Genomic DNA, 25591 nt, shown 5'->3' on the forward strand with positions numbered 1-25591 from the left:
GCAAAATATCATCCTTCCGAAACATGACTTAACATGAAGTTATCATGAAGCACTTTGTATGCCTAACTTAAAAAAAAAGAAAAAGAAAAGAAAGAGTTACTCAATTCTTGCACATGGTGTTTCACTACTATTGTATGCTGGATTAAAACCTAGCTGCACTTATATATGGTTGTCATTTGTCTCGTTTATGAGTGCATATCATGGTAGTGCACATTGTGGTTAGAGTCAGCATTTAACAAAAATTCCTGGCATGTCCTGAACAGCTCCTTCAACTTTCATGGTGTTTTGCAACAGAAATCAATACTGGCTCAGCCAGGACGTGGATTTTCCGGGTTGGTTTTGGTTGCCAAGCCTTTGCTGTTCCGTGGGTAAGTGATATTAGCATGCACAGGAGTGGGAAACGGTGACGGGTCAATCAGAACAGGTTTGTTGTAAAAGGGTGACTTGTGGCCAGTAGTACAGGCACTCGGGCAAGGTGGCAACTTCTGGAGCACTTCGTGTCAACGGTTTAAAACAAAGGAAGTACTGCAAGGTGGCACCTGGAGCTGATTGTTGGAGACACTCATTTAACGCTTCACTGAGATTCTCCTCTCAGGCTTGGATTAGTTGCCCATTTTTATTGGGAGCTTTCCGCACCTGCTAGAACCGGTGACCTTCAAACAGGGGCTAATTGGATGGCAGAGGATACAACCATGAAGGTTTCTGTGAATTCTGCCGTCTGCGCTCGAGCTTTTGTGTATTAGAAAACAGTCGCTCAGCTTGCAGAGTTTGTTTCTGTGGCATCGGGAAGACGTGTTATGGCTTCACAATAAAAGGCAGAAAACGAACAGGTCGATCCCAAAGTCATTCGTGAAAGCTTTTATGTGGCACGGCGAGCGGCACAACAACTAGTCTGAGCTGAGTATCTCCTGTTATGGTACCAATTCTGTCGGGTATTATTATTATTCCTCGTTTGATCACGGCACGTCCGCGACACTGTTCCTGTCTTAAAACCAAACGGACCATGTTTGACCCTGGTTATTACCCAGTAAGTCTTGTAAACAACAAGAGAATGTGAAAAGTCACTCTGAGGGCTTTTGCGGTGCTATAAATAACAAACATGTGTGCTCTTCTTAGTTGTGTTTACCACACGGGCCTAATTTAAGTGTCAATGAAAAACCGAGACCTCTCCGAGGAGGTATTCTGTTGATCTTTATAGGCTTCCAGGCACGGAGCGCCACATGAAACAAGCGAAATAATCACCAGTACTATCCGAGTCAGACTTGGTAATCTGTAGCGTTTCCTATTTAACCCTTGATGGATCAAAGATTGCAGAGAAGTAAGTAAGTCAGGGAGGAAAAGCAGAAAGGACGCAGAAACAAGGGTACTGCGGTACCTTGGCATACGAACCTCGCAAATTTAAGAACGTTTCGTCTCGGCATACAAAGCATTTCTGGCGTACAAGCGACCGGTCGTGAATACATCTGGTCTCCTGATTAGTTGAGCCCTTTCTGATCTAGTTAGTTGAAAATTGGACTTTAAAAGTCCAGTACTTGACTTGTAAAGGTCTCCCCCAAAATGTGTGTGTTAATGCGCCAGCTAAATTACCCCTCAGTGGTATGATGTGCATACAAACACCACATTAAAAACTGAAATTTTGCAGGAAATTTCCTGCAGCATGCCAAGCATTTTCGGCATATGCGAGACAAAAACCGCACCGAGCGGAACCAAGCGCCGGTTTCTTAGTTGCATGTGCATCTGGTTTGCATCTCCGTTTTGCTTGTACCCCAGAGGGTTTTTTTTTTGTATTTTGTGCAAGATTTTCTATCCATTTCATATTTTACTTCACTTATAAATGTTTGGATTGTTTTTATACGCAAAAATATGATTATAATGTTGGAAATTAGTAATATTGGTAATATTTTTAGGCAACTGGAACAGATTATCGGCATTTACATCATTTCCTATGAGAGAATACGTTTTGCAATACAAAACTCGCCTCTAGAATAAATTAAATTTATCTGCCGAGGTACTGTACTAGGGAGAGTGCTTCCTGTGCCACGTGGCATAAAGCAGGCTCTCCAGGCAGCATACAAGCAGCCATTACGGGCAGATCTGCTGCGAGTCAAAGGCTTCTTGTGGGTTGCGTTGTCTCCTCCCTCAAGCCAGGAATCGCAGAACGAACGACACATCGCTCCGCTCGCTCGGCCCATGTGGGAAATTCCTCACACTCCGCCAACCGCACCCAAGCACCACAAACCTGGAGATTAAGTCTGAGTAAAGAGCACTAAGGGAGGATCAAACAAAAAACTAGTAAGAAAGCTTGCATGGGATGCTTGTGTGATATGAGGCCTCGAGGATAAAAAAACAAACTGCAAAGAAAAATTATTTTAGAACAAAAATCAAGAAGCATCCAGGAAGCACAAATAAAAGCAGAGCGAAGAAAAACAAGCATTTAAATGCAAATCTAAAATTGTTTGAATTCAAGTGAGGCAAATAAACAGAATCCCAAAAAAAAGGACAAAAGAGTCCATCGACAAACAATGTCATACCAATTCTTACGTTTATTGAGCCGTCTGCCATCCTTTCATACTGGGAAAAGTAAAAAATATGGCTTATTGCGTGAGAAAGCACTAATGCTCTTTGCAAAAGCTGAAATCCAATCCAATGAGCTAAGAAACTCATTATGAGATAACCGAGCCCACACGTCTATTTACTGCCTCGACTTTTTTTTTTTCATCCTCATACAGAAAAACACAACTATTCCTCTGTTGTCGGGGAGAGAAAAAAAATCAACACAAACCTCAGCAATAGCAGAGTTGAGCTTTAGGTAATAATAGCCTGTCAGTGCATGAGAGAAAAACAAAATAACTCAGCCGTAAGAAGAAAAAAAACTTCGAAGCCTCTGTGTACGAGGAAAAAAATAGGCCAGTGATAGAAATCGTTGAGTGAGAAATCCAAATAACAAAGCAAATTCTACCCGATGTTTACTGAGCAAGAGCGTTTATTTGAATAAATATGCATGCTTTAAACATGCTTCCGAGTTCAGCACGTACCGATACAGATGGTAATGAGGCCTAGGGCTTCAACAAATGTCTTCTACTACACCTGGTGAGCTGCTTTCCTTAGCACAGGGCTGAGAAGCACTGGCAGAATGGTGGGAGTATTTACAGGCAATTTAATGCACAGCATGCTGGGGACATCATAAGCCTACATCATGTATAATATCTTAATAAAGCAACAGTATCTTCATTCCTTCCTGTCTTCTGATCTGTTGCTTAGGCACATCTGAAGAAGAAATAGAATGCTCCAAAGGGGGCGGGGGTGAAAAGAGGAGGGAAAACGGTTGAAATTTTACTGCATCCCATATACTGAGGATATGCTGTATATATATTTTTTTATATTCTCACATTAATATCAACATTTACAGAAGGGCTTTCAAAAGGGAAACTCTTCTAATTGAAAAACTTGAGTCAAGAGCACTAGACCAAAAAAAATAATAATAAATTAAATGCGAGATGGAAATGTGGCGGGGCTTGCAGGCTTGCAGAGTGTTTTGCTAAACCCTACCGAGTTTAAAACCTCTACACATTTCAGATCAATGCCAACCGGATCATCAGCTTTTTTTTATTGGGAAAAAATCTAGACCCAGATTTCACTTTACGGGCCAAAGCACGAATGAGCACAAATTGCGATCCAGTTGACCCCAAAGTTCGGTAAGTTTGCTCAATACAAGCACTCCATATCATCCTCGAGGCTACTCAAAAAGGTGTATGGTACGGTGTATTTGGGCATGGCTCGGATCAAATATGAAAGCCAATCATACACGGACACGAAAGTGAACCATTGTTCATCACACAACATTAATGCATCCGTCTCCTCTACTGTATATGCGCGGCGTCCTCATCAAGTCTGCTTGGTCGGTCAGGTTTGATTAGATATCTATTAGAAATAATGATTGTTATTAAAGTAAGTAAATGACGGTCAGAGTGTATAGAAGGTGTGCGTAATGGATTTCTATTGGGCTCTTTCTTTATCCATAAGCACAAGTAGAAAAAATACAATAATCTGGAGCTTAATGAGGCCCTTATGTGATGCATCGGGATGTCAACTGGACTTCGCACTTTTAACCCACAGGTTCGTCTGCAATATGGTACACGGTGTTCTTGTACTGATTTCGTTTTGTAAGTTAACACAGATTGCTGTTTTTCTGAAATCAGACATGTAGTGTGCTGTTTTTTTATGTCCACTTAACCTTGCTCTTACTCACTTGCTCTGATGAAGTGCATCAAAGATTCAGCGCTTGTTAGTGTAATAGTTCTGCTTTGCTGTCAGGCACAGTACACATGATGACCCAAAGCTATTAGGCTTTATTTTTTCCTTGTAATTTTTAAAAGGACCCTCAGTAATAATAACAACATGACTGGCTACTTCAAACCACAGTACTTGTGATTTAAAAACTGCACTCTTTAAAAAGGCAATTTTCGATATAAAGCCATGCAGCCCTGCCTCACAGATCCTACTTTTAAAGAGTACTGTATGAGCCAGCAGGGCCAGAGTTTCTTGTATCTTTTAACATAGTCTCGAGGAATAGTTCTCCAGGCGTCCAAAAGGACTTTTACTTGCCTCTCATTTTGCCTCTCATTTTCTATTCAGTCCTGGAGCAGTTTAAGTGTAATATTTTTTGTGGAGAAACAACACTGTGTGAGATTCATTCCCTTGGGTGCGGTCACGTTTTTTTTTTTTTTGCCACATGTTGGCAGAGTGGGAAAAAGAGACAGAGATTTAGTCAAGTGAATTGATATGCTTTACATTGTATATTCGTGTCAAGCCGTATCACTTTGTCTGACTTAAGAACAAATTCAACTTACAAACGTGCACTTGTTCGTAAGTCAGAGGCTACCTGTACTGGTGTTGCTGAATGCTGAGTGGATGGAACAGAAGAGAGGGGAAATGAGGTAAACAAGCAATTAAAAATTAATAATTTTAGGCACTTGGCAGCTCGTCATGCTAAACACATGTCCCCATTTCTTTCGTTTCATCTATACCTTTTAATTTCATTTAATTTAATATAAAGAAATGGGGAGGCTCACAACTTTTGTACAGTATGGATGAGAAGCATCTTGATAAATTTCTGGACAAATTTCTTATAAGGATATAAAACATGCTCAGATTTCAAGGGGGGGTATTCCATAAATACTGTATAACCACGTTTTCACCATCTTGCCAAAGCCACAACACACACACATGCGTGTAAACTCATTTCCCAGATGCCAATGACAGAAAGGGAGCAGAGGCAAAGATCACCAGATCCTTCACTTACAGCATTACTGGATTAATCGCAGCAATTTCCACTCATCCAAAAAGACCTGTTTTTCTAATCCTAAAGCCTGAATTCCGAGCCACCCTAAAGAGGCGTGAAGTGGTACTGTTCTATTAGCATATGATCTCTGGCCTGCAGCTGTACCCGATTGGGGGGGGGGGGGGATGAGGGGGCAATACGCAAGGCTGCACTAAGCAGATTAAAGTTCTGGCACAATGGAGGGAAATGATACGTGGTACCACGATGCAACAATTACTACACATCACACAAGCTGTAGAACTCGTCGGAAAAGGTGACTGACTGCAGGTCAATATTAAAGCGGGTCACTTGAAGTGCCCTGGGTCGGTATGGCGGTAATGGTTCAGTGCTCCTTACGGTGCTTTCACACCGAGTTGCTTTATTTTCTTAGGAAGAGCTTTGATCCGAGTGTCTTTTTGTTCTGATGTGGAAGAAAACAGCCGCCCTAAGGCACACGCATCACAAGCATAAAATTCTTCTTTTTTTTTTTTTTTATCTTCCGATGTCTAGGATTATAACATCTAAGTAACCAGTCTAGCTCTCTCCTAAGATCGTAATTATTATGATCAGCTGTAAAGATGAAATAAAAATGGAGTGTGGTGATGGAGTGTTCGCGGTATCTTCAAAAGCAGAAAAGCAATAAAACTTTAGTTGTTTGTGCGACTGAATGGAGTCAGAATTAAAGCCGGAAAACAGAGGAACATCCCAGAAACAGATGTGTTATATACTGTTATGTTGCACAGTTGACATTTCAAAATAGAAAAAAAAAAAAAAAAAAAATATATATATATATATATATATATATATATATATTTTTTTTTTTTTTTCAATCCAACATACTGGATGCTAAACTAGCGAGACCCAAATTACACCATCAATTTGTCCTCTATGTTTGCTTGGTTGGAGGTTATATATAAAGAGCTGTGCTTTTTATAAGAATAAAGCATGCTCTGGCAGTTAAAGTAAATACTCCAAGCGTTAAAGCGGCCATAATCAGCGAGCTCTGAAGCTTATCATATCAAAAAAAAGAAGGGTCACATGATTTAAACACTTGAAGTTGCATTTTGAAAAAAATTAATGAAAATCAAGAGTAAAACGCATGACACATTTGGAAGCAAGGACAAAATCCTAAATCTGTAGCATGCAACAACCTTTACTGTATAAGCACGCCAACTTCGCTGCATTACAAAACAGAATAGGTTCAACAGATGTGTACCTTGGTCTAGAATGATGAGCTGTGCGCCGGCCTGGACGTTGCCCACTTCATTTTCTGCTAGACACTGATAAAACCCCTCGTCTGTCTTCACCAGGCCCTGCACCTGCAGATTCTGCTCTTTCTGCAAAGCCGCACATAACTCAAGCTCATCAAACTCATCAGCAATCACAGATCTGTACTCATTTATAATCAGTCACAGAGAGAACTGGCCAGTTATCATTTGCCTGCATTCATGGAGTCTCTGACACGCACATAAAAAAGCTAAAGACTTACGAGTATCCGGAAATAGTCACTGGGAACCACGGCGTCACCATTTTTAACCCATTTGATGGTCGGGGAAGGGGATCCAGTCGCCTCGCATTCGAACACTATGTCCGTAGCCTCGTGTGCGTAGGTGTTGCTCGGCCTCTTAATAAACTGTGGAGGAACTGCAGAGACAACAGAGTTATAAGTGAGTCGGTGGCTTGTACATAAAAAAACTTGTGCAGAGAAAATTAGGAAAAATAAATCACAGTCAGTTTGTTTGCGCATCAATCACATAATAATAGCTGCGAAAGCATCTGCTTCCACATATGTGTAAAGACTAAAAGGTCTGCCTGGAGCGATTACGTCTCAACACCTTCTGATCGGTAAAGAAAGAGAAAATCCAGCATTAAAGACTTGTTTGATCTCTTCAAAGATAGCAGCATTCACGTCTCGCCTGCTGTAAGGTCATGCAGCGCAGCGCGAGTGAGGGTCATGTTAAGCTGCCCCACATGGCTTGTAATTGGGATCCTGTTCTGTATTCGGTCTCGCTCGCTTCGACCTGCTTGCCATCCTTACGTTATCACCGTCAGGACATCAGCAGGGAGGGCTAATTCTGCTTGATGATACGGTTGAGGTAAGGATTCTGCAGGTGAAAAGTTCCCGGTCACGTCCCCGAGTACCTCTGGGCATTCTAATGTCCTGCCTTATGCAAGCTGGCCAAGTGATTTCTGATACTCTGATACAACTTTAAGGTTGTTTTTAAGTTTTTTTGAATTTCGAAAATTTGAATACAGTGATACCTCGTCATACGAAAAAAATTTTTGTCTTAAGCATCAAAATAGCATATAAACTCAAGGTGTGCGTACGTCCAGGAGTTGTTTAAAATTCGTTTTTTTTGTTAGTGGAAAGAGTTTGCACATTCTTTTGTGGGTTTTTTCTGCATCTTGCGCAAGATCTACTGAGGACATAGTACCATGGGTCCCAAGAATGTTATTAAGAATGATAGCAAGAAGAAAACTGAGCCACTTACAGTTTTGTTTTTAAAGCATTCAGTGCCAAGAGAAATCATAAATTACGGTAAAGTAAGGTCTGTTTCTTATATTTAACTTTATGTACGTGCCCTTTTTAAAATGCAAAAACATGACTATACTGTTGGAAATTGGTAATATTGGTAATATTTATGGGCGGCTGGAACGGATTATCTGCATTTACATTATTTTCAATGGGAAAATGTGCTTCACAATATGAAATCACGCCTTAAGAACGGATAAAATTGGTATGCTGAGGTATTGCTGCAACTTAGTGGTAAGAAAACATTAGAAGCCTTTCAATCACCAAGTAAGGGCGGTTAGCTTAGCTTAGCTAGGACACTCATGTTACGTTGTTGTTTCTATCTGCACATAAAATTAAACTACAACTGAGTCGAGCAGCATCATTCAAGAGTAATAAAAATTTTTTTGGTGAAATTTAAAATAAAGGTGGCACATGGACTTAAGGGTTAACACTATCGCCTCACACCTTTAGAGCTGGAGGTTCAAATCCCGCCTCTGGTTTGTGTGTGTTGTGTTTGCATGTTTGCCCCCTGGGCTTGTTGGGTTTCCTCCAGGTACTTAAGTTTTCTCTAATACAGCAAAGACATACACTGGCGTTTCCAAATTGCCTGTAGAGTGTGTGTGCTTGTGCCCTGCAATGGGTTGGTACCCTGCCTTGTGCACCAGGTTTCCAGGAATAAGCTCCATGCCCTCTGTGACTGTACCTGGTATAAACCCTGGATGGATAAATATATAGTTAGGAAATAATGTTTTAAAATATGGTTGGGTACCACTGTTGAAGATTTTGTAAGATATATACTGTATATACAGTGAGTCGCGTTCGGTTCCTCAGCTGGGACCTGGCGTGTGCAGAGTGTGTGCGCGTGTTTGTGTGTGTGGCGATGAGGGACTGCCTAGGGATGCCGATTTCCTGCAGCATTCGTTATCTGCTAGAGGGAGTAATCCTGCTTGCAGCACTCCCTTCACTGCCACGCACCATTTAGCCCAAATAGAGTACACACACACACACACACACACACACAGTGCCGGAGTCTACATCTACACACTACTGCAGGAGCATGAACGCTAGCACAGCAAGCGGACCACACCGGAGCACAGCGTGAGGACCGCGTAAATTCAACGACGAATAATCACGCATTACTTATCCTGAAGAAATAAAGTGCCAGCAAAAAAATTCCATCTAACGGAGTGGTGTGCATAAGTATTGACACCCACTAAACGTTTTGTAGCAGCCAAAATGACCACATGAGTATGGATCATGAATTCACTCAATACATCTCAGAAAATTAGATAAAAATATATGATACACTCCAGACACTGCGTGGAAGGCAAACAATATAATACAGTGCTTCAATATTTTTAAGGACATCATTCTCTCTTGCTTGTCTAGTTTCTTCTTTTTCTGGAATCTTCGTCATCTTCATATTGTTTAAAATACTAATTTGTATTATTATAGAAATTATTACATGAAGTGGATTATGTTAAATAAAGAAAGAGCTTCGATTGAATCAGTACGGGGTATTTAAGCAACCAAACAGAAGAAACATGTATGCTAATTAAAATGACGTTAATCCTCATTAGCTAAAGAACGAATTTGATTGCGTTTGTCCTGAATCTTTACAATAAACTCCAGCGCTTTGCTTTTCCCAATAAACTCTCTTCTACTAAAAGAATCCTTTGGGGGGGGGGGGGGGGGGAAGAGAGATTATTTTTGGATGTGATGGTTTGGTATATTTTACGTTACGGTATGCTAAGATGGCTGACGTTTCCAGATTAGCAAGTCCAAAAACGGCAAAGCCTACGACTTAGATCAACATTATTAAAAGGATACACTTTTACATTTACATTTACATTTAGGCATTTGGCAGACGCTCTTATCCAGAGCGACTTACAAAAAGTGCTTTAATGTTTACAACATTGGATACATACTTACACTGGGTTAACCAAGTTAATAACTAAGTACCATTAGTCCAACACAACTGAGTTTTTTTTTTTTTTTTTTTTTTTTTTTTTTTTTTGGGGGGGAGGGGGGTTAGTCCAAGTACTGGAGAAACAGATGAGTCTTGAGTCGTCGTTTAAAGATAGTCAAAGTCTCTGATGTACGGACATCTAGAGGAAGTTCATTCCACCATCTAGGTGCCAGAACAGAAAAGAGCCTGGATGAATGCCGCCCTCGATCCCTGAGAGATGGTGGGATGAGGCGAGCAGTGCTGGAGGATCGGAGGCAACGTGGTGCAGTGCGTGGTGTAATTAGCGCAGAGAGGTAAGTGGGTGCTGGGCCATTTTTGGCTTTGTAGGCAAGCATCAGTGTTTTGAATTTGATGCGGGCAGCTACAGGAAGCCAGTGCAGGGAGCGGAGGAGTGGGGTGGTGTGGGAGAACTTGGGAAGGTTAAAAACGAGTCGTGCTGCTGCATTCTGGATCAGTTGCAGAGGACGAATCGTGGACAGAGGCAGGCCTGCCAGGAGTGAGTTGCAGTAGTCCAGTCTTGAAATAACAAGGGACTTTTCTGCTTTTCAATCTTAAGTACTCATCACGCCATACTGTAATATTTGCCGTACAGTTCCCTTACTGTTGCATTAATCATTCAAAAAATGCTAAAGTAAAATATTCTTTTTTTATCTTTCTCTCTCTTTCTCTGGTGCTGAGACAATCTCATCAGCGATCTTATCACCTCTAGAAATCCCATAAGGATCTCTCAGAGCCCTTGTTTGTCCCTTCACTAATGATTTTCTAATCTCTGAAGTACTGACATGGCACGGCTAAAATGATGAACAGCTCTCCACGCGTCCTCCTGGAGGCTGATGAGATCTGCACACCCAACCTGCTGAACAACACTTGTCACACGCTGCTGGTTCCACACTCCCACCACCTCCGCCTCGACGCCAGACAGATGGTTTGTCCAACCTGAGCACCACTCAAATCTCTGACATCTGACACTCCTTCATCCGCAACAGCGCGCAGTGGAAAACACAGATGTAAAGCCGAAGCACGTTCTGCGTGCATACAGGTTGTGTTTAAGTCAGTGACAAAAGGCCGTGATGGGACAAACATCCTGGGATGTGATGATATCATGTTGACATACGACCCAGCACTACAGGAGGAATACATCACTCTTAAGGAATACAGAACTGGCCCACAGCCACTAGAGCTCTGAATCATCAGCGCTAAATTCAATTCGATTTTTGGGAAATATATTTTGCCTCATGCGGCTACATTTCTTACAAGTTTTAAAGTATTAAAGCTACTAAACAGTAACCTAATAAACGGCAACATGCTAAGTGACTTGTTTGTTTAAACGTCATGTACAAAACAACCTTTTTTTTTTCTACCAAGATTATCCAGTCCAGTAGGTGGCAGTATTGCACTAACCGCTCAAAATTTAAAAGAAGAAGAAGCGATAATCCTGTAAAATATAAACATATGAGGATGGTGTGAGTGGTTCGCATTTTCTGCTAAAGCTGTATCATACGTTTGAAGGAATTTTAGAGCATCTGTAAGAATATAATTCTTTGTTGCATCATCATCCTCCTCCTCACTTCCTTTTAAATATTCATTTGCATAAGAAATAGAACAAGAGCTGAATCGGTATGGGGCACCAAGACACAAAACAGTGCACGCTAATTACGATGACGCTAATCCTATTTAAATAGTCCAGTAGGTGGCGGTATTGCACTAATCACAAGTTAGGCATAAGCAATAATCTTGTAAAACACGAGTATGTGAGGCCAATGTGAGCAGATTGCATTTTCTGCTAAAGCTGTGGTATATATTTCAAGAATCTTTTTTTCCCAGAATCTTCGTCATCTTCACATTCCTTTAAACACTCGTCTGTATTATGCAAGAAATTATTAAATGAATCTAATTGTTAAATAAAAAGAAGTTTGACTGAATCAGTATGGAGCTTAAAAAAACAAAACAAAAGAGAAATAAGTACACCAAGTAAAATTAAGCTAATCTTTATTAGCCTCCTGCTAAAGTCCTGTAGGTGGCAGTGTTGCACTAATCGCTCACCATCTCAAAAGAAGAAGAAGCGATACTCTTGTAAAATACGAGTGTTTGTGAAAGATGCAAGTGGTTCAAATTTTTTGCTGAAGCTGTGGTATATATTTTAATGAACACGTCCATTTTAGGGCATCTGTAACTTGAGCTAAATAATTGAAGAAGTGTGAATCGATTCTCAATTGTATTAAGTGAATCGAGCAAAAAAAGACTGCATACTCAATTAAAACTGGCTCTATTAACTTCACTCTGTACCTAGTTTTCTGTGTATAGTAGCTTTAACAAAAGCACACGGAACTCAACAGAAGCTCTCCTCATTTTTGAAACTCTTGTACCCTCGATGTGTGTGTGTGTGTGTGTGTGTGTGAGAGAGAGAGAGAAACCCCAGCTCCTGACATCAACTCTGTCGACATCAAACAGTGGCCTGGAGGTAGAGCCGATCATGTGCAGCATGTTAACTCAGACGCAGGTGATGAAAGTTTAATAAGAGAGCAAACTTGTAAATCATGAACTCCTATAAGGCTTGGAAATACACACACCTACACACACACATACAGTATATACATATATATATATCACATAGCATGCGGACACCTACATGCTTTCCCATGCACGCTAGAATACATTAACACATAATGTGGGTAACATATAGATGTATGGGCTTATTACAGCAAACATGTCACACACACAGTCCCAATAGTGCGACTGGGGGGCCTGACTAGAAAGAAAGCACCAATCCGTAATTAAAACCTACTGTGCGCTCTGGCCCAATTTACGGTATTGCCAGCTCCAATAAAGCGAAAGGCAGCGCAGTTACCCTGCACCTCCCTGCAGCTCGCCTTTCTCCGAGCCCTTAATATGTCGCTCTCGTCTTTAACCTCGGCTTCAGAGGAGCTGGCGAGACCAAACTTACACGGGCAAAGCATCCATCAGCCGCGACTAACCAACATGCCATTATGTGTTTAAAAAAAATCCAAAACAAATGATCAAGAATTTCGCTTTGTTTCAATCAACAAATTTTTTTTTCATACTCGGCAACATGACAAACTCCCCAAAAGGGTCAGGTTTCAATTCATGTAATGTAAATTAAATGATAAAAAAAAAAAAGAAATTTCTCGCCACGGCGCAAACATATCCAAAAGAAACAAGCCACATGGTGCATACTAAAGAGCGCTGAAAGAAAATCAGCTGGACACGATGTGGGAAAAAGCTGTTTTGAAAGCGCCTTTCTGTCCCGTCTGTGCAGAAACAGAGAGAGCCGTCAATCCCGCCATGCAGCTGGCTAGAGTGGACTTCATTACCACAAAGGCGTTTGGTTTTTTTTTCTTTCTTTCTTTTTCTGGATCGTTCGGTCCGGTGACAGCCCCTTGCATCGGTTCCAACGCTTTTGAAAGGAAGCCCATGAGAGAAGCTCATCTCTGGGGTTCTGCGGAACGCCAAGGAAAATTACGAGGTAAAAGAGAACTGGAAAGCTGAAGCCTTGGCGCGGCAGCGCTCTGCCATGTTGTGAATTGTGAGCTGGGCCCCTGCACTGGTACATCCACACAATAACTCTCCCACCCACGCAGCCGCCAAGGCTCTCGGTCGCTCTCATCCGCTCGTCACACACCCAGGATCGCACTGTGTATTCTCATCAAGTGTGAAGAGCGGGAAGGAGATCTGGGTCCTGCGCCATTTCCCTGATTTCACACCCACTTTGTGCTTCCTTGTGCACCCTTCATCTCCGACACGACACGTACGTGCGCATTACAGACGGCTTCCTTTGTGTCGCAGTCCCTCTAGTGTCACGGCAATTCCAGCCATTAGTCTCAGTTCTTTACCTGTTTGTGTAAACATGGCCAAAGCGTGCTGAAAGCAGACAATCCAATTACAGGACAATGGCATTTAGAAAGCACACACGACTTAGGAAAGTGCTGTAGAAAACCATACACTCAACATGATTGTTGAAGTATTGATCCTTTGTAAAGTTATGCGTATGAGAGAGCCGATCTCAGATTGCTGGTCGTCACTTTAGAAATGGGGACAAAATATTAGCCTTAAAGCTTAGGGTCGGTTTTGGCATGACATATTTTTTTTACGCTCTTATCTTTTACATAAAGAAATATCTGTATTTATGTAATTTTAAAACCATAATTCAGTTTTCATTCTTACAGTTTGTAATGTTTCAGTGTTGCAATACATTACACTATCAAGGCTATATTAAAGGTCCCATATGTTACTATTTGTTTAACGTACAAAGTAAGTAAGTAATTAAGTATTTGCTATCGTTCCAGCTCGGATAACCTTCAGATAACCACCCTTTCACATGTTGAACTCCATCTTTTACTCCTTTTCCTAACACGCCGTTTCAGTGTCTGTGTAAATCAGCTACTGCTAAGTCACGCCCCCACCAGTGGAGCTGAGCAACTGCTGCTTATACGAGGTCATAATAGGGGGAAAAACTAATTGGTTGATTTTAATCACACAGTGTTTGTTTGCACACACACAAGAGACCCAGGTGAATGTTTAAATACCACTCGGGAACGGTTCCTCACCGTGGAATTAACCGAATCTTGGGGTCAGCGATAGGAATAAATAACCTTTTAAACGCTTTGTTGCGCATTGTGGCAGAATACGGTAGGAACCTGAATTCACAGCACAAGGGACGACTCGGATCAGCCAAATTTGATTGAGGTTTCTTTAACGACCTGACTTTATATAAATCATGAAGGTCATTCAAAGATGTAGCAGCAACTTTGGCGCACTCATTCCCAATATTCTGCAAATGAGATGAATAAAGTACTATATCTATCTATCCAATCTGTCTAGCAATCTTTCTATACTTAACAAAAAGTAACGTGTGCCAAAGGTAAGAACTGATTCAATAAAACAATATAAAATTACCTTTACACTTCCATAAAAACTTCTATTGAGATGAAAAGTACGCTTGCGATGAAAAAAACATCTAGAAATTAATTGTAATGATTTGAGCTAACATTTATTATTGCATATCAGTATCCACAGAATGCAGCGTATTTACAGTCAAATGATCAACAGATTTAGAGGAAACATCAGAAACATCTGGACACAGTGAAAAACCATCAATACTCATTTAGAGGTAGCTTTTGTGAATCCAATGAGACATTTGCAAGCACAATGTGGATCGTACAAGAAGATGTAGCAGCTGGGCAACTAATTCATCTCAATCCATTCGAGTCACCACCTCAAACCATGTGATGACGCTACTGAACGCCCAACCAACAGATTAACGCTTTAACAGCCACCTGCTGCACATTACACCGCATAAAGGTTACGCTGCATGCTGCTTTGGAGTTACCTTGGATCGTGAGCTCGGCCCGGGCCTCGATGGAGTCGTTCGCGTTATCTGCCAGGCAGCTGTATATCCCTCCGTCCTCTTCGGTCAAGTTAAAGATCTGTAGACTGCCTCCGCCGAGGAGCTCAAAGCGGCTGTTGCTGCAGAGAGGAAAGGAGAGAAGAAAGAACCTGGTCAATACCGAAGTGCACTTCCTGCTGAAGGGTCGAAATATAACAAACAGAAGCAGCAGGATGCTTTGTGTCCACTTTCACTTAGTTTAATGCTATTAAATACAGTCACCGATGTGTGCATCTGAATGAATACATGATGCTGAAGGGAATGCTAGAAGAAACTAATAATTTTTTTTTGCATTCCGACCTCCCTTAATCAACCAATCAGGGTAAGAAACAAATTCATGTGATAGAGATGTCTTGCATTTGTTGAAAAGCAAACGTTCGTAAAAATAGAAAGAAGTGCTCAAGTGGACAGTCATGGTTCATGTATCTGTAGGTGTGTGCAGGTGGGCGGAGTCAGGGGACGTGCTGGCGTTAAGGTGGGTCGGAACATAAACATCCAGGGTTAACCAGAACACCTACAGTAGTGAAAAAAGTGTCTAGACGAATCTAGGAACCTGCGGCAGTGGGGAGGTGTGGTCAAATGTGTATGTGCAAGCATAAACAAACAGTTCCATCATGGAACTGTTCACTCTGAAGATGGCGTAAAATTGCACAAAGCATACAACGAGATCTGTTACACAAGAAAAGCTTGATCAAATTGTCCCCAACAATAACATTTACGCCCTGGGAAAGGAGGTAAAGCCTGTGTCGAGTTATTTACATTAACATTACGCTGCTTTGTCTTTTAACCTCCTGATCACATGTGGTGAAGGGGGGTGGGGTTTGACTGCAGTGACCGAACGGGAGACTGGGACGGAGAAGAAATCAATAGGCTGAAGGAGAACAGCTGATGAGACAGCTAGAATGAGCGACAGGATAAGAAAGGAAGATCGACTGCCAGAGGAGGTAGTGCAGAGTTGAAAGACAGAAAAGACAGACAGAAATAAACAGAGAGAGAGAGAGAGAGAGAGAGAGAGAGAGACATAAATAGAAAAAGAGACAGAGAAATAGAGAAAACGTATTCTGGCCTCTTGTAGTGTTAACACAGAGATGCAGCGACAGCAGTTCCTTTGCTTAACCTGATCCACCAGCTATCGATCGACTCAAATCCCAGGGCCACTAACACTACGGTTTTATGCACAGAGCACTTCTCTCTCTGTACACCATCCATACATCTCTCTCTGACCTGGACCATCTGCTGTGTGCAGGGTATATGGATCATAAGCTCGCATTGGGGTTCTGATTACACAGACAGGAACACACTCCGGTGCACAGCCAGGTGTGATCGACTGTCGCGAAAGAATTTCAACATGCTTTTAGGTAAAACCTCACACCTCCTTCACAAAACAAAATGACATACTATGTGAAGTGAATGCTAAGAACGTACTCGAAAGTTTGGCACCTTGGCTCTGATAAAGCACTAAATGTTCTTTAGGAAGTGAGCCGCTCAAATACGACCCCCCCAAGAGAGCCATTGGACAGCTCTGGCACTCGCACACACACAAACCCACAGGAGAACGCTCTCTTAGTGCTTCTCATAAAGGGGTCCTTTGTCATTCTGGTCCGGGCCAAACCAAACACATACGCCATACTGCCAAGCACAAGACCACAGAACATTCCTTTGTGTCCTTTTTGTTTTGTTTTAAAGACGATGATGTAATTCTTTACGGAATAAAATAAAGGCAAGAACTGCAGAGCATCAGTTGCATGAGGTTTGTTGTGGTCTGAATTCGTGAGATCTAGCACTATGCTTAAAATGTGTTCCGTCTGGTTAACGGAAATAAAAATCAACAGAAATGGTATCGTAATTTAAAAAGCACGTTCACCAGATTTGGTCTTTTGTAGCGTTTGAAGCAGGAGAACACAAATCGATTAAAAATGCATTACGCAAAAGCTTGCCCCATGACAAAGACCTTTTAATTAGTCACCAATTTTCACAGTCACTTCTCCCACTCGTCCACAGTAACAGGCTCGAGACTAAGCTGGTGACTGGGGAGCTCTGGTGATCACTGATGACAATTAAGATTGTAGACAACGAGGATTATTGAAGCTCCTACTCTTCTGTTAAAATCCTGGTTTTTGTTCCTAAACAACGTCCAAACATCTATACCATCACGAAGCCTTAAAGAATCCAGAACAAATATGATTGAGCTGCTGAGAACAATTGAAAACTGGACTACTTTGCTCATGAGGTACATCCACTAGGACTGATCCCACCAACTGCCCCTGGTGGAGACAAGCCGTCACTGCAGTCATCAAACTCGAGCTCGAAGGACTGAAGAAGTGCGACTCTCATAAACTAACGATTGGTTATTTTTTAGTTAGTTGGCTATAAACTACTATGTCTGGGTGTCCAGTTTAATGCATGCTCCCACAAGACAACACCTTTGATGATATACCTTCTCGAAATTGGAAAGTTGTAAAAAAATAAAAATAAAAAAATAAAAAAATCAATATGGCACGTCCAATGTAAAGAATGAGAAGATTTGTTTTTGCTTTACTTGGCTCCTAGACCACTGAAAGGCATTGTGTACCACGGTCTATTTGTTTTGCCAGGAATTCTGCTGGCACACCGATATTTTGATTAGATCGTAACGATTCAGCCCAAAGCCTCGACCTGTGTAATATGCAGACGTTAGAGATCTAAGACAAAGATGCAGTCGGTGCTGGAGGTAGACCAGCCAGCTGCTCAGTGCATGGTGGGGCCAATATGCATCTGGAAAATAGGAAGGGTGAGAACGGGGGGGGGGGGGGGGAATAACATCCACACACAGTTCAAAACCTCTACAGTGGTACCTCAGCATACGAATTTAATAAGGCTCTTAAACGCATTTTCCCCATAGGAAATATTGTAAATGCCGATAATCCGATCCAACTAACCAAAAATATTAGCAATATTACCAATTGTCAACACAACAAACATATTTTTGCATATAAAAAAATCCAAATATTTAGAAAAGACATAAAAAAAGAAGTAAAATATAAAATAATATATGATTCATGTTCATATATTGCCTCGACTGCTTTAAAAAAACGAAACTGAAAGGTGCTCCCTTTTTGTGTTACCGTCCTTGCTAACATTCTTGGAACCCATGTGTTATGTCTTCACTAATAAAAATAAATAAATTTAAAACTCTGAGCGCTTGGCTTTCTATTGACGCAAAAAAGTTTTGAGTGGGTCCCGGACGTCAAGCATCTTAGCCAGAGTCCGGTTCGTTCGTTCGCTCATATGCCGAAAATGCTTCATATGACAAAGCTAATTTCTTGCAAAGTTTAAGTTCTTAAGGTGGAAATTCCTAATTTATATACTGAGGTACCACCATTTTTGCTTTTTCTCACGGTTCTCCATACTGCTTATCCTGTACAAGATCGCAGGAGGCCCGGAGTCAATGCCGGAGACCCGGGGCACAAGGCAGGGTACGCCCTGGACTGAGTTACAGGTCACAAAGCGCACACACTAATTAGCCTAATCTGGATGTCTTTAGACTGTGGCAGTAAACCAGAGTACCTGGAGGAAACCCACCAAGCACGGGGAGAACACAAAAACACCTTGCAAACAGACCAGAGACAGAAATTAAACCCCCGACCCTGGAGGTGCGAGGCCTCCGTGTTATCCTTACGCCATCTTGCTTACTTGCTTTCTTATGACCCGAATTCCCCCATCTATTCATAAACAATGTTTTGTCAAACTTTACACAGACACACTGGCATTTACGGAATTATGCATTAACAGAAAGCAGCTGGAATTGTCCAGTGTTCTATGCCAACCCTCGCTGTTTATCCCTCAACAAGTTATCCCAGTCTATATTTATTCCAAGCCTACCATTATCTTCCGTGGTGCGTCAGCCAGTGAGTCACCCTGGACCTCATTTTAGCTTGGCTGATGGCGAAGGAGTCCGGACATTTGGTGCCATTCCAGAGTTAATAAAAAAATATGCTTGGCCTAGAAAGCAAAAATTTTCCCAGCATACACTAAAAAAGACCAGGGCATCCTGGCTGGACTTTCAGGGCCCTGCTCCAATACCGAGGACATAAATTACCCATGCAGGATGAATGAACCGGGAAGAGCAGACGCTCGCTGTTAATCTTGTAATAATACTGACACTGCACGGAAAAGCAGCAAAAATTACAGCCCATTAACATTGATAAGCGGTTTTCCCAATGCCACTCTCGCGGTCTTCCAGCCCCTCCTCCGTGTAGGACAGCGGCGAGTGTACGGTGATTGACCCCAAATTGGATTTTAAATGGTGTTCCAGAGAACGAGCGGAGAAGAGTGGCAGTCTGAGGGAGTGAAAGACAGTCATCTGTATTCTGATGTCGTGCACAATAGATTTAAAGCATCACCATGTCTGTGCTGCAACTCAAAAAAAAAAAAGAAACCTTCACACAGTCTTTTAGATCTTGCTGCTAAAGTGGCACAGCTATGCTACATCAACTGCGCAAACACTGCCCTGCGTCTGACCGTCCTCGCCGAGCAGTGTCAACACAATAAACATCGTGACATTTAAAGGTGGGACTCTGGATGGGAAAGAAGGAAGACGATCCCAGGCATGAGGGATGATTTACATGCAGCGTCAGCCCTGTTGCCCATGCATTATTCATCCGCTTTATTGGATCCAGATGATTCTATTCAGCCAGAGTGAAAAGCTTTTCTACCTCGTGGCTGAATCGGTGACCCAGACATTGTCTGTGAAACGCAATACTTCATAAGCAAATCTCTTTCCATTCTTTCCGAGAGCTTAAAGTAAACGTGAACGGAGACCGCGCTGACATTCGAAACAACAGCAAGATACACAGTATAGACCATGCTTTATGTTGACAATGTTCCTCTATTTACCCGTCACCATCAGGGGTTATTAAATCTAGAAGGTGGTTCCTTAGATTTTCGTCACCTCAGACAGGATTTCCCTTTTATTTTATGTTATTTTGGTAAATAGTGTTAAGAACTTGGAGACAATCTTAAAAGGATAGTTTTTTTAATCAAAATTGAGGTGCATACAAGTACTTTACAGTAGGTCTTGTCCGTTATAAAATTTTCTGCTCTGCACATTGAACGTGAAGTTGGTCACCTGGAATGTAATGTAACTGGGGCCAAAATTCACAACCTTCGTTCCATGTAAAAATATATTCCAAAGATCAGCTAAGTCTCGTATGAAGCTTTTGTAGCCTCACTGAGCTAAATCGAGTTGGTATCTTTGAAAAGTATGATGTATTAACACAAATTAATACTTTTCTACAATCATCGAGAGTTCGGTTTGGTTGTTGCTTGAGGTTCCGTCAGGTTCGTTGAGTAGAGTGTCTGGCTGCTTCATGCCTTAGTGTGACCTCTTCATGACTGTATTACCGTCTAGCTCTGTCTCTCTCAGTGAGCTTGTGCTCGCACTATGAACATCTCCTTAAGCCATTAATGCACAAATGCTGGCAGATTAATCAGTGTTCTCTTTACTACTTAAAACCTAAATATCAAATATACCTTCCATCTTTTTTCAGAACAAAGGATAAGCGCCTGATGACATCCTCCTGATCCGCCAAGTCTGTCTGAAGTGGTGGAGTCACGCTTTAAACAAAAGGCAATTTTCAGATCCGCTCGCTCACCTGCAGCCAACGTGGAGGCGTACGCTTTCATCTCTCGCCCCTATACTTTCATCCGTCTCCTCTGCCTCTGTGAATTCGTCTCTCCCGTTTAGCACCTCTAATCCCCGTAACAAGTTCAATCACACTTCCGTCTCCAGCGACGCAGAGGCAGACATCAGCGCGAGCTACAACAATCACTCGCCGTCATCGTCAGTGTGGAGCAGAAACAGAATGTCAACAAATATTTTCAGGACCAGTAGGTTGTTTATTGGAGAATGGCAAAATGCCCTTTCATCTCGGTGAGTGGGTCGAGAGGAATCCCATTTGCATTCTTACTAGAAAGTAACAGATCACTCCACAGATCTTGTGGGGTGAAGAAACTAGTAATGTCAGTTTGTGCAAATGTAACTAATTTCTTTGGTTAAGGCATGAGGATTCTCTCCAGGGTTGCGGGTTCGAATCTCGTCTCTGGTCTGTGTAGGTGGATTTAGCTTTTTCTCCCACCCTTTTCTCTAAGTACGTTTCTTCTGGGTAATCAGGTTTCCTCCTCCCGCAGTCAATCGACAAGCATTAATGCACAACCGCACAAACTTCAAAAAAATCTTTTTTTTATATTTGTTTTTTGTTTTTATAAATGCATTTAAGGTGGTAAAATGTTGCAGTTCTTAATAATCCTACAAGCAAAATATTCAAATAGCATCCTGTGTGTGTGGTAGAAGCAAATTATTTAAGAAGCTTAGAATTGTAACAAAACTGAGTTGTAACAAGATCAAAGAGGGAAAAAAAATGTTGAATTAAAAACCTGAGAAGAAAAGAATGAAAAAGTTAACCTTTGCTCTATTTCTAATAATATTAATATTTCAGGGAAAAAAATGTCACGAGTGTTGCTCTCGCATGCCTTCCTAATTTATCAGCTATAGTTGTGTAGGTCAAGGGATGTCACGTCTGTCTCGAGTCTGCAATATCGCATTCTGCCTGAACTGCAAGTGCTCCCTCTAGTGGTGTAAAAGTAACATTACCAAAGTGAGCAACGGAGAAGTATGATGCAAAACATTATTGGTTAGTAAAGTTTTATCAGTTTAAGTATAGCTTAATTTTAAAGTTTTGTTTATGGAGCAGATTAGTTAAAGATAACGTTATGATGTTTATGACGTTATGGGAGTATGATGTCTAGATGACAATTTCCAGTTTACACAGTTAAACTGGTAATGTATTAATGGAGTTATATATATATATGAGACTGGCGTGTGCTCCAGGCACAGATATTTCGGAAACCCACAGCACAAATGAGTCCACATTCTAAACAGCAATCTACTTCCATGTTCAGGTACGATTGGCTTCCATACCTGACTTGATCCATGCCCGAGTTCGCCGTACTCCTGAAGCCACTCGAGCACGATTCCTAAGCATGCAACGATTGTGTTCTCACTGATCAAACTGAACCAGACTTTGGGGTCAAGTGTTTTCAGAAACGATCGATGGACCGTAATGTGAAAACGCCCCAAGATCTCTTCACAATGCTGAATCCAGGATCCTAAATGTTCTTGACAAAAAGCAGCATTTTTTACGTACCAATTCTCCCTTCAAGTCTAAGTGTCCTATTTGTTCAACACTATAATGATGGCTTTTTTTTTTTTTAAGGCTCATTAACGTGGACAAATTTAAAGGCAAGTATGTGTCCCACTGAGAAGTGTTCCCTTTGTCAGGATAAAAAAACATGGTAGCCAAGAATGTTGGTCCAGCTTTTTTAATAAATGTGCTATAAATATATACAGTCACACTGTAACCAATAGTAAAATATATAAAACATAAATTTAATACAGTGACAATCACAAAGATAACTGATTAGTCCATTCGGTCAGAGTCTCTCTACACCCTGCCAATTACCCCCACTGTCCTGTAATCACCACACATGGACAAGAAAATCTACTTGGTTTCTTTTTTGTCCTCTCTCTAATCAACTTCATGAAGTCACGGGCATGGCTGCTGGTGAAATTACCTCCAGTGTCTCCTGATCTACAAGCAATTAATGAACGAATACCATGAGGGTACTGATGATCACGGGAACGAATACTGCAATTATACAGCGTGTTACATCATATTAACAGCAGGGTTATTATTTATCCATTAACCTGTCAGTCGATACTCGGAAACTGAGATGGTGCTGCACGCAAACCTTCGGTCACAGGTGCATCTGAGATGTTTTTATTACGTGCTTCGTTAACCAATAAATATTGAGACTTGTTTAGCCATAGAGATTCAACACTAAAACTATCCATGTTAAATCTGGAAACAATATTTATGCTTTTTAATGCCACACTGATGCATGTTAATGCCAATTTGAGCCTTAGGTTGAGCACCAGGGTGTGGCTGAACTCAAGCTACCAAATAATAAAACGCTAGATTTAGTATTAGCATGATTATTATGCTAAGAAATACGTGCACTATTGCATCTAACATAGCCACATTGGCTAATCATGGACGTCTCTGAACCTCTCTGGCGCTTTCCTCCGAATGCCTTATGACATTGCGTGAACAGCAGTTTAAAAAGATGCATGAAACACATGATGCAGAGCGCCAGATGGCGACTGAAACGCTCACTAATGCGACCGACAGTCCATGAGAACGTTCAACTGTCAAACTCGCGTGTGCTCCGTCCACAGTCAACGTACTTTGTTGTGCATCCGACAAGCATGCAAGTCAATTACAAAAAAAACAGAAGAGATTAAAGAAGAACAGACGACAACTTGCCAGCATGCTCGTGAAGCACGGTCATGAATTCTTCAGGACGAGGATGTTAACTTCTCAGGCTCTGGCTGAGAAAGTGATCGTAGTCACCATCGATACTTGGCTCCTCTTCGTATAGATTTATTTCAGCTCTATCTGACTGATCTTCACTGGCATTTAGCTGCCCAATGATTTTCCTGCCGGGGGTGACTCTAGCCTTAGTGGTGCGCATTTTTCGATTTTTGTATAAATTGGCAGTTTAACCCCTTAAACAGTCACACGGGTTTATGTTTCAAGTATACATTTTTTACTACTTTTTGAACGAGCAGTTGAACAGGTGAACACATAAATCAATCATCAATTAATTGATAATTAATAATGTGCACAATTTTATTTATTTTTTTTTTAAGTTGAAGGTTCATGTAAACGATTCCATTGGCACAACCCCATTTAAATTCATTAGGTGAGAGAAATTAAGTAAAGCCAAATAGACCAAATAACAGTAAGGCAGGAGAAAAGAATGCTTCTGTCTGTCTTTGTTAAAAAAAAATAAAAAAAAAAAACGAGAACGCAATATTACATGCTGCCTGAACTGAAAGTGCTCCCTCTGGTGGTGTAAAAGTTAACAGCTTAACAGAGGTAGCGACGGAGAAATACGATGCAAAACATTATCAGGTAGTTACGTTTAACTGGTTGAGTATATATTAAGTTTGTGTTTAAATTATTCTTTGGCAAACTGGAAACATAAAATTGTACAAGTTTGCATATGGACCTGATTAGTTGGTGTGTTACATATATATATAAATATAAAGTACAGTCATGGCGATTGTGTCTATATTCATGCAGTTACGATGCTTTTTTTGTTTTACATAATGATCACAAATTTGACAAAATCCTCTTGTACTAATAATCCCAATATTCACAATATTTACCTTAAGATACAGGAAAAAAAAAATCAAGTTGTTTTGATAAAAAAAAATCCAATTTGTGCAAAATCATTTGCTATACAACATTAACAAGCCAACAATATCGCTTGTGAGTCGTCTTATAGCTCCTGGAATCATAACGGTACTAATTTTTTTGTCACCTATGATAATCAAAACTGTCATCATATCCAATATAACAAAACCCCTCGTGTGTGTGTGTGTGTGTGTGTGTGTGTGTGTGTGTGTGTGTGTGTGATACCACTTAAATCAAGCAGTTTGTTTAGTCGCTGTCAGAGTCAGTGGCTGAGAATTATACGCTTCCATAAAACACACTGTTATTATGCAAATACATCACTTTCGAACGTGAGAATATGAACCAGACGGTGAAGATATTTAGGACTTATCTAAACCCAAAAACTTCTTAATGCAAGGTTTTATTTTTTGATTTATTAATTTTTTCATTTGTCTTAAAGACCTGTGACGGTCTTTTATATTTGTGTATTTGTGTGTGTGTGGCTGTGTGTGCGCGTGTGTGTGTGTGTGGGTGAGAGACACACACATTCTGAATGGCACTAACACTTCTCAGAGCAGGCGCCATCCCTCTAATTATTTACTCTAGCAGCTGGGACAGGCTGCTACGAGGTGCCAAGTCAACAGCAGCCAGCCAGACACACACACACACACACACACACACACACACACACACACACACACACACACACACACAAAATCCTCAAACATGTGCTACTGAGCGATGAGCTTACTGCTCGTGTAGAACATCAGAATGTCAGACGCTGAGATACCCAAGCTTTCTCGCTACCACCAGTTGGCACTTCAGTAGATGAGATAAAAGATACTCGACACCGCATGTTTTCTGCACCGCTTTGGACACGAGTGATGATGTTCTTGTGCCTACCTGTCATCCAGGACTCGGTCGTCTCGCATCCAGCGAACGTAAGCTGCAGGGAATCCGCTCACCACGCAGGGGAGCAGCACGCTCTCACCCACCACCCTGGACACAGGGTCTGGCTGCCTGAGGAACTCCAGCCTGCGCATCTCCAATGTTTCTGAGAGGGACAGAGGAAAATCAGAGCATGAGGAGTTCAACTCTACCAACG

The 25591-nt window shown here is 41.3% G+C and overlaps 1 protein-coding gene across 3 annotated transcripts in view; it reads right to left on the bottom strand.

Annotated features, from left to right (window-relative positions):
- The window catches only part of neo1a (neogenin 1a), a 133814-nt gene that overhangs the window by 28393 nt on the left and 79830 nt on the right, over positions 1-25591 (bottom strand). For all 3 annotated transcript variants that reach the window (XM_053512800.1, XM_053512801.1, XM_053512799.1), the window contains exons 4-7: positions 25390-25540; positions 15152-15288; positions 6810-6964; positions 6537-6657 (exon numbers count right to left, since the gene is read on the bottom strand). In XM_053512800.1, coding sequence (XP_053368775.1) covers positions 6537-6657; positions 6810-6964; positions 15152-15288; positions 25390-25540 — 564 coding nt within the window. The remainder of the gene's footprint in view (positions 1-6536; positions 6658-6809; positions 6965-15151; positions 15289-25389; positions 25541-25591) is intronic.

Source organism: Clarias gariepinus, chromosome 15, assembly GCF_024256425.1.
Source record: "Clarias gariepinus isolate MV-2021 ecotype Netherlands chromosome 15, CGAR_prim_01v2, whole genome shotgun sequence".
NCBI classification, from domain to species: Eukaryota; Metazoa; Chordata; class Actinopteri; order Siluriformes; family Clariidae; genus Clarias; species Clarias gariepinus.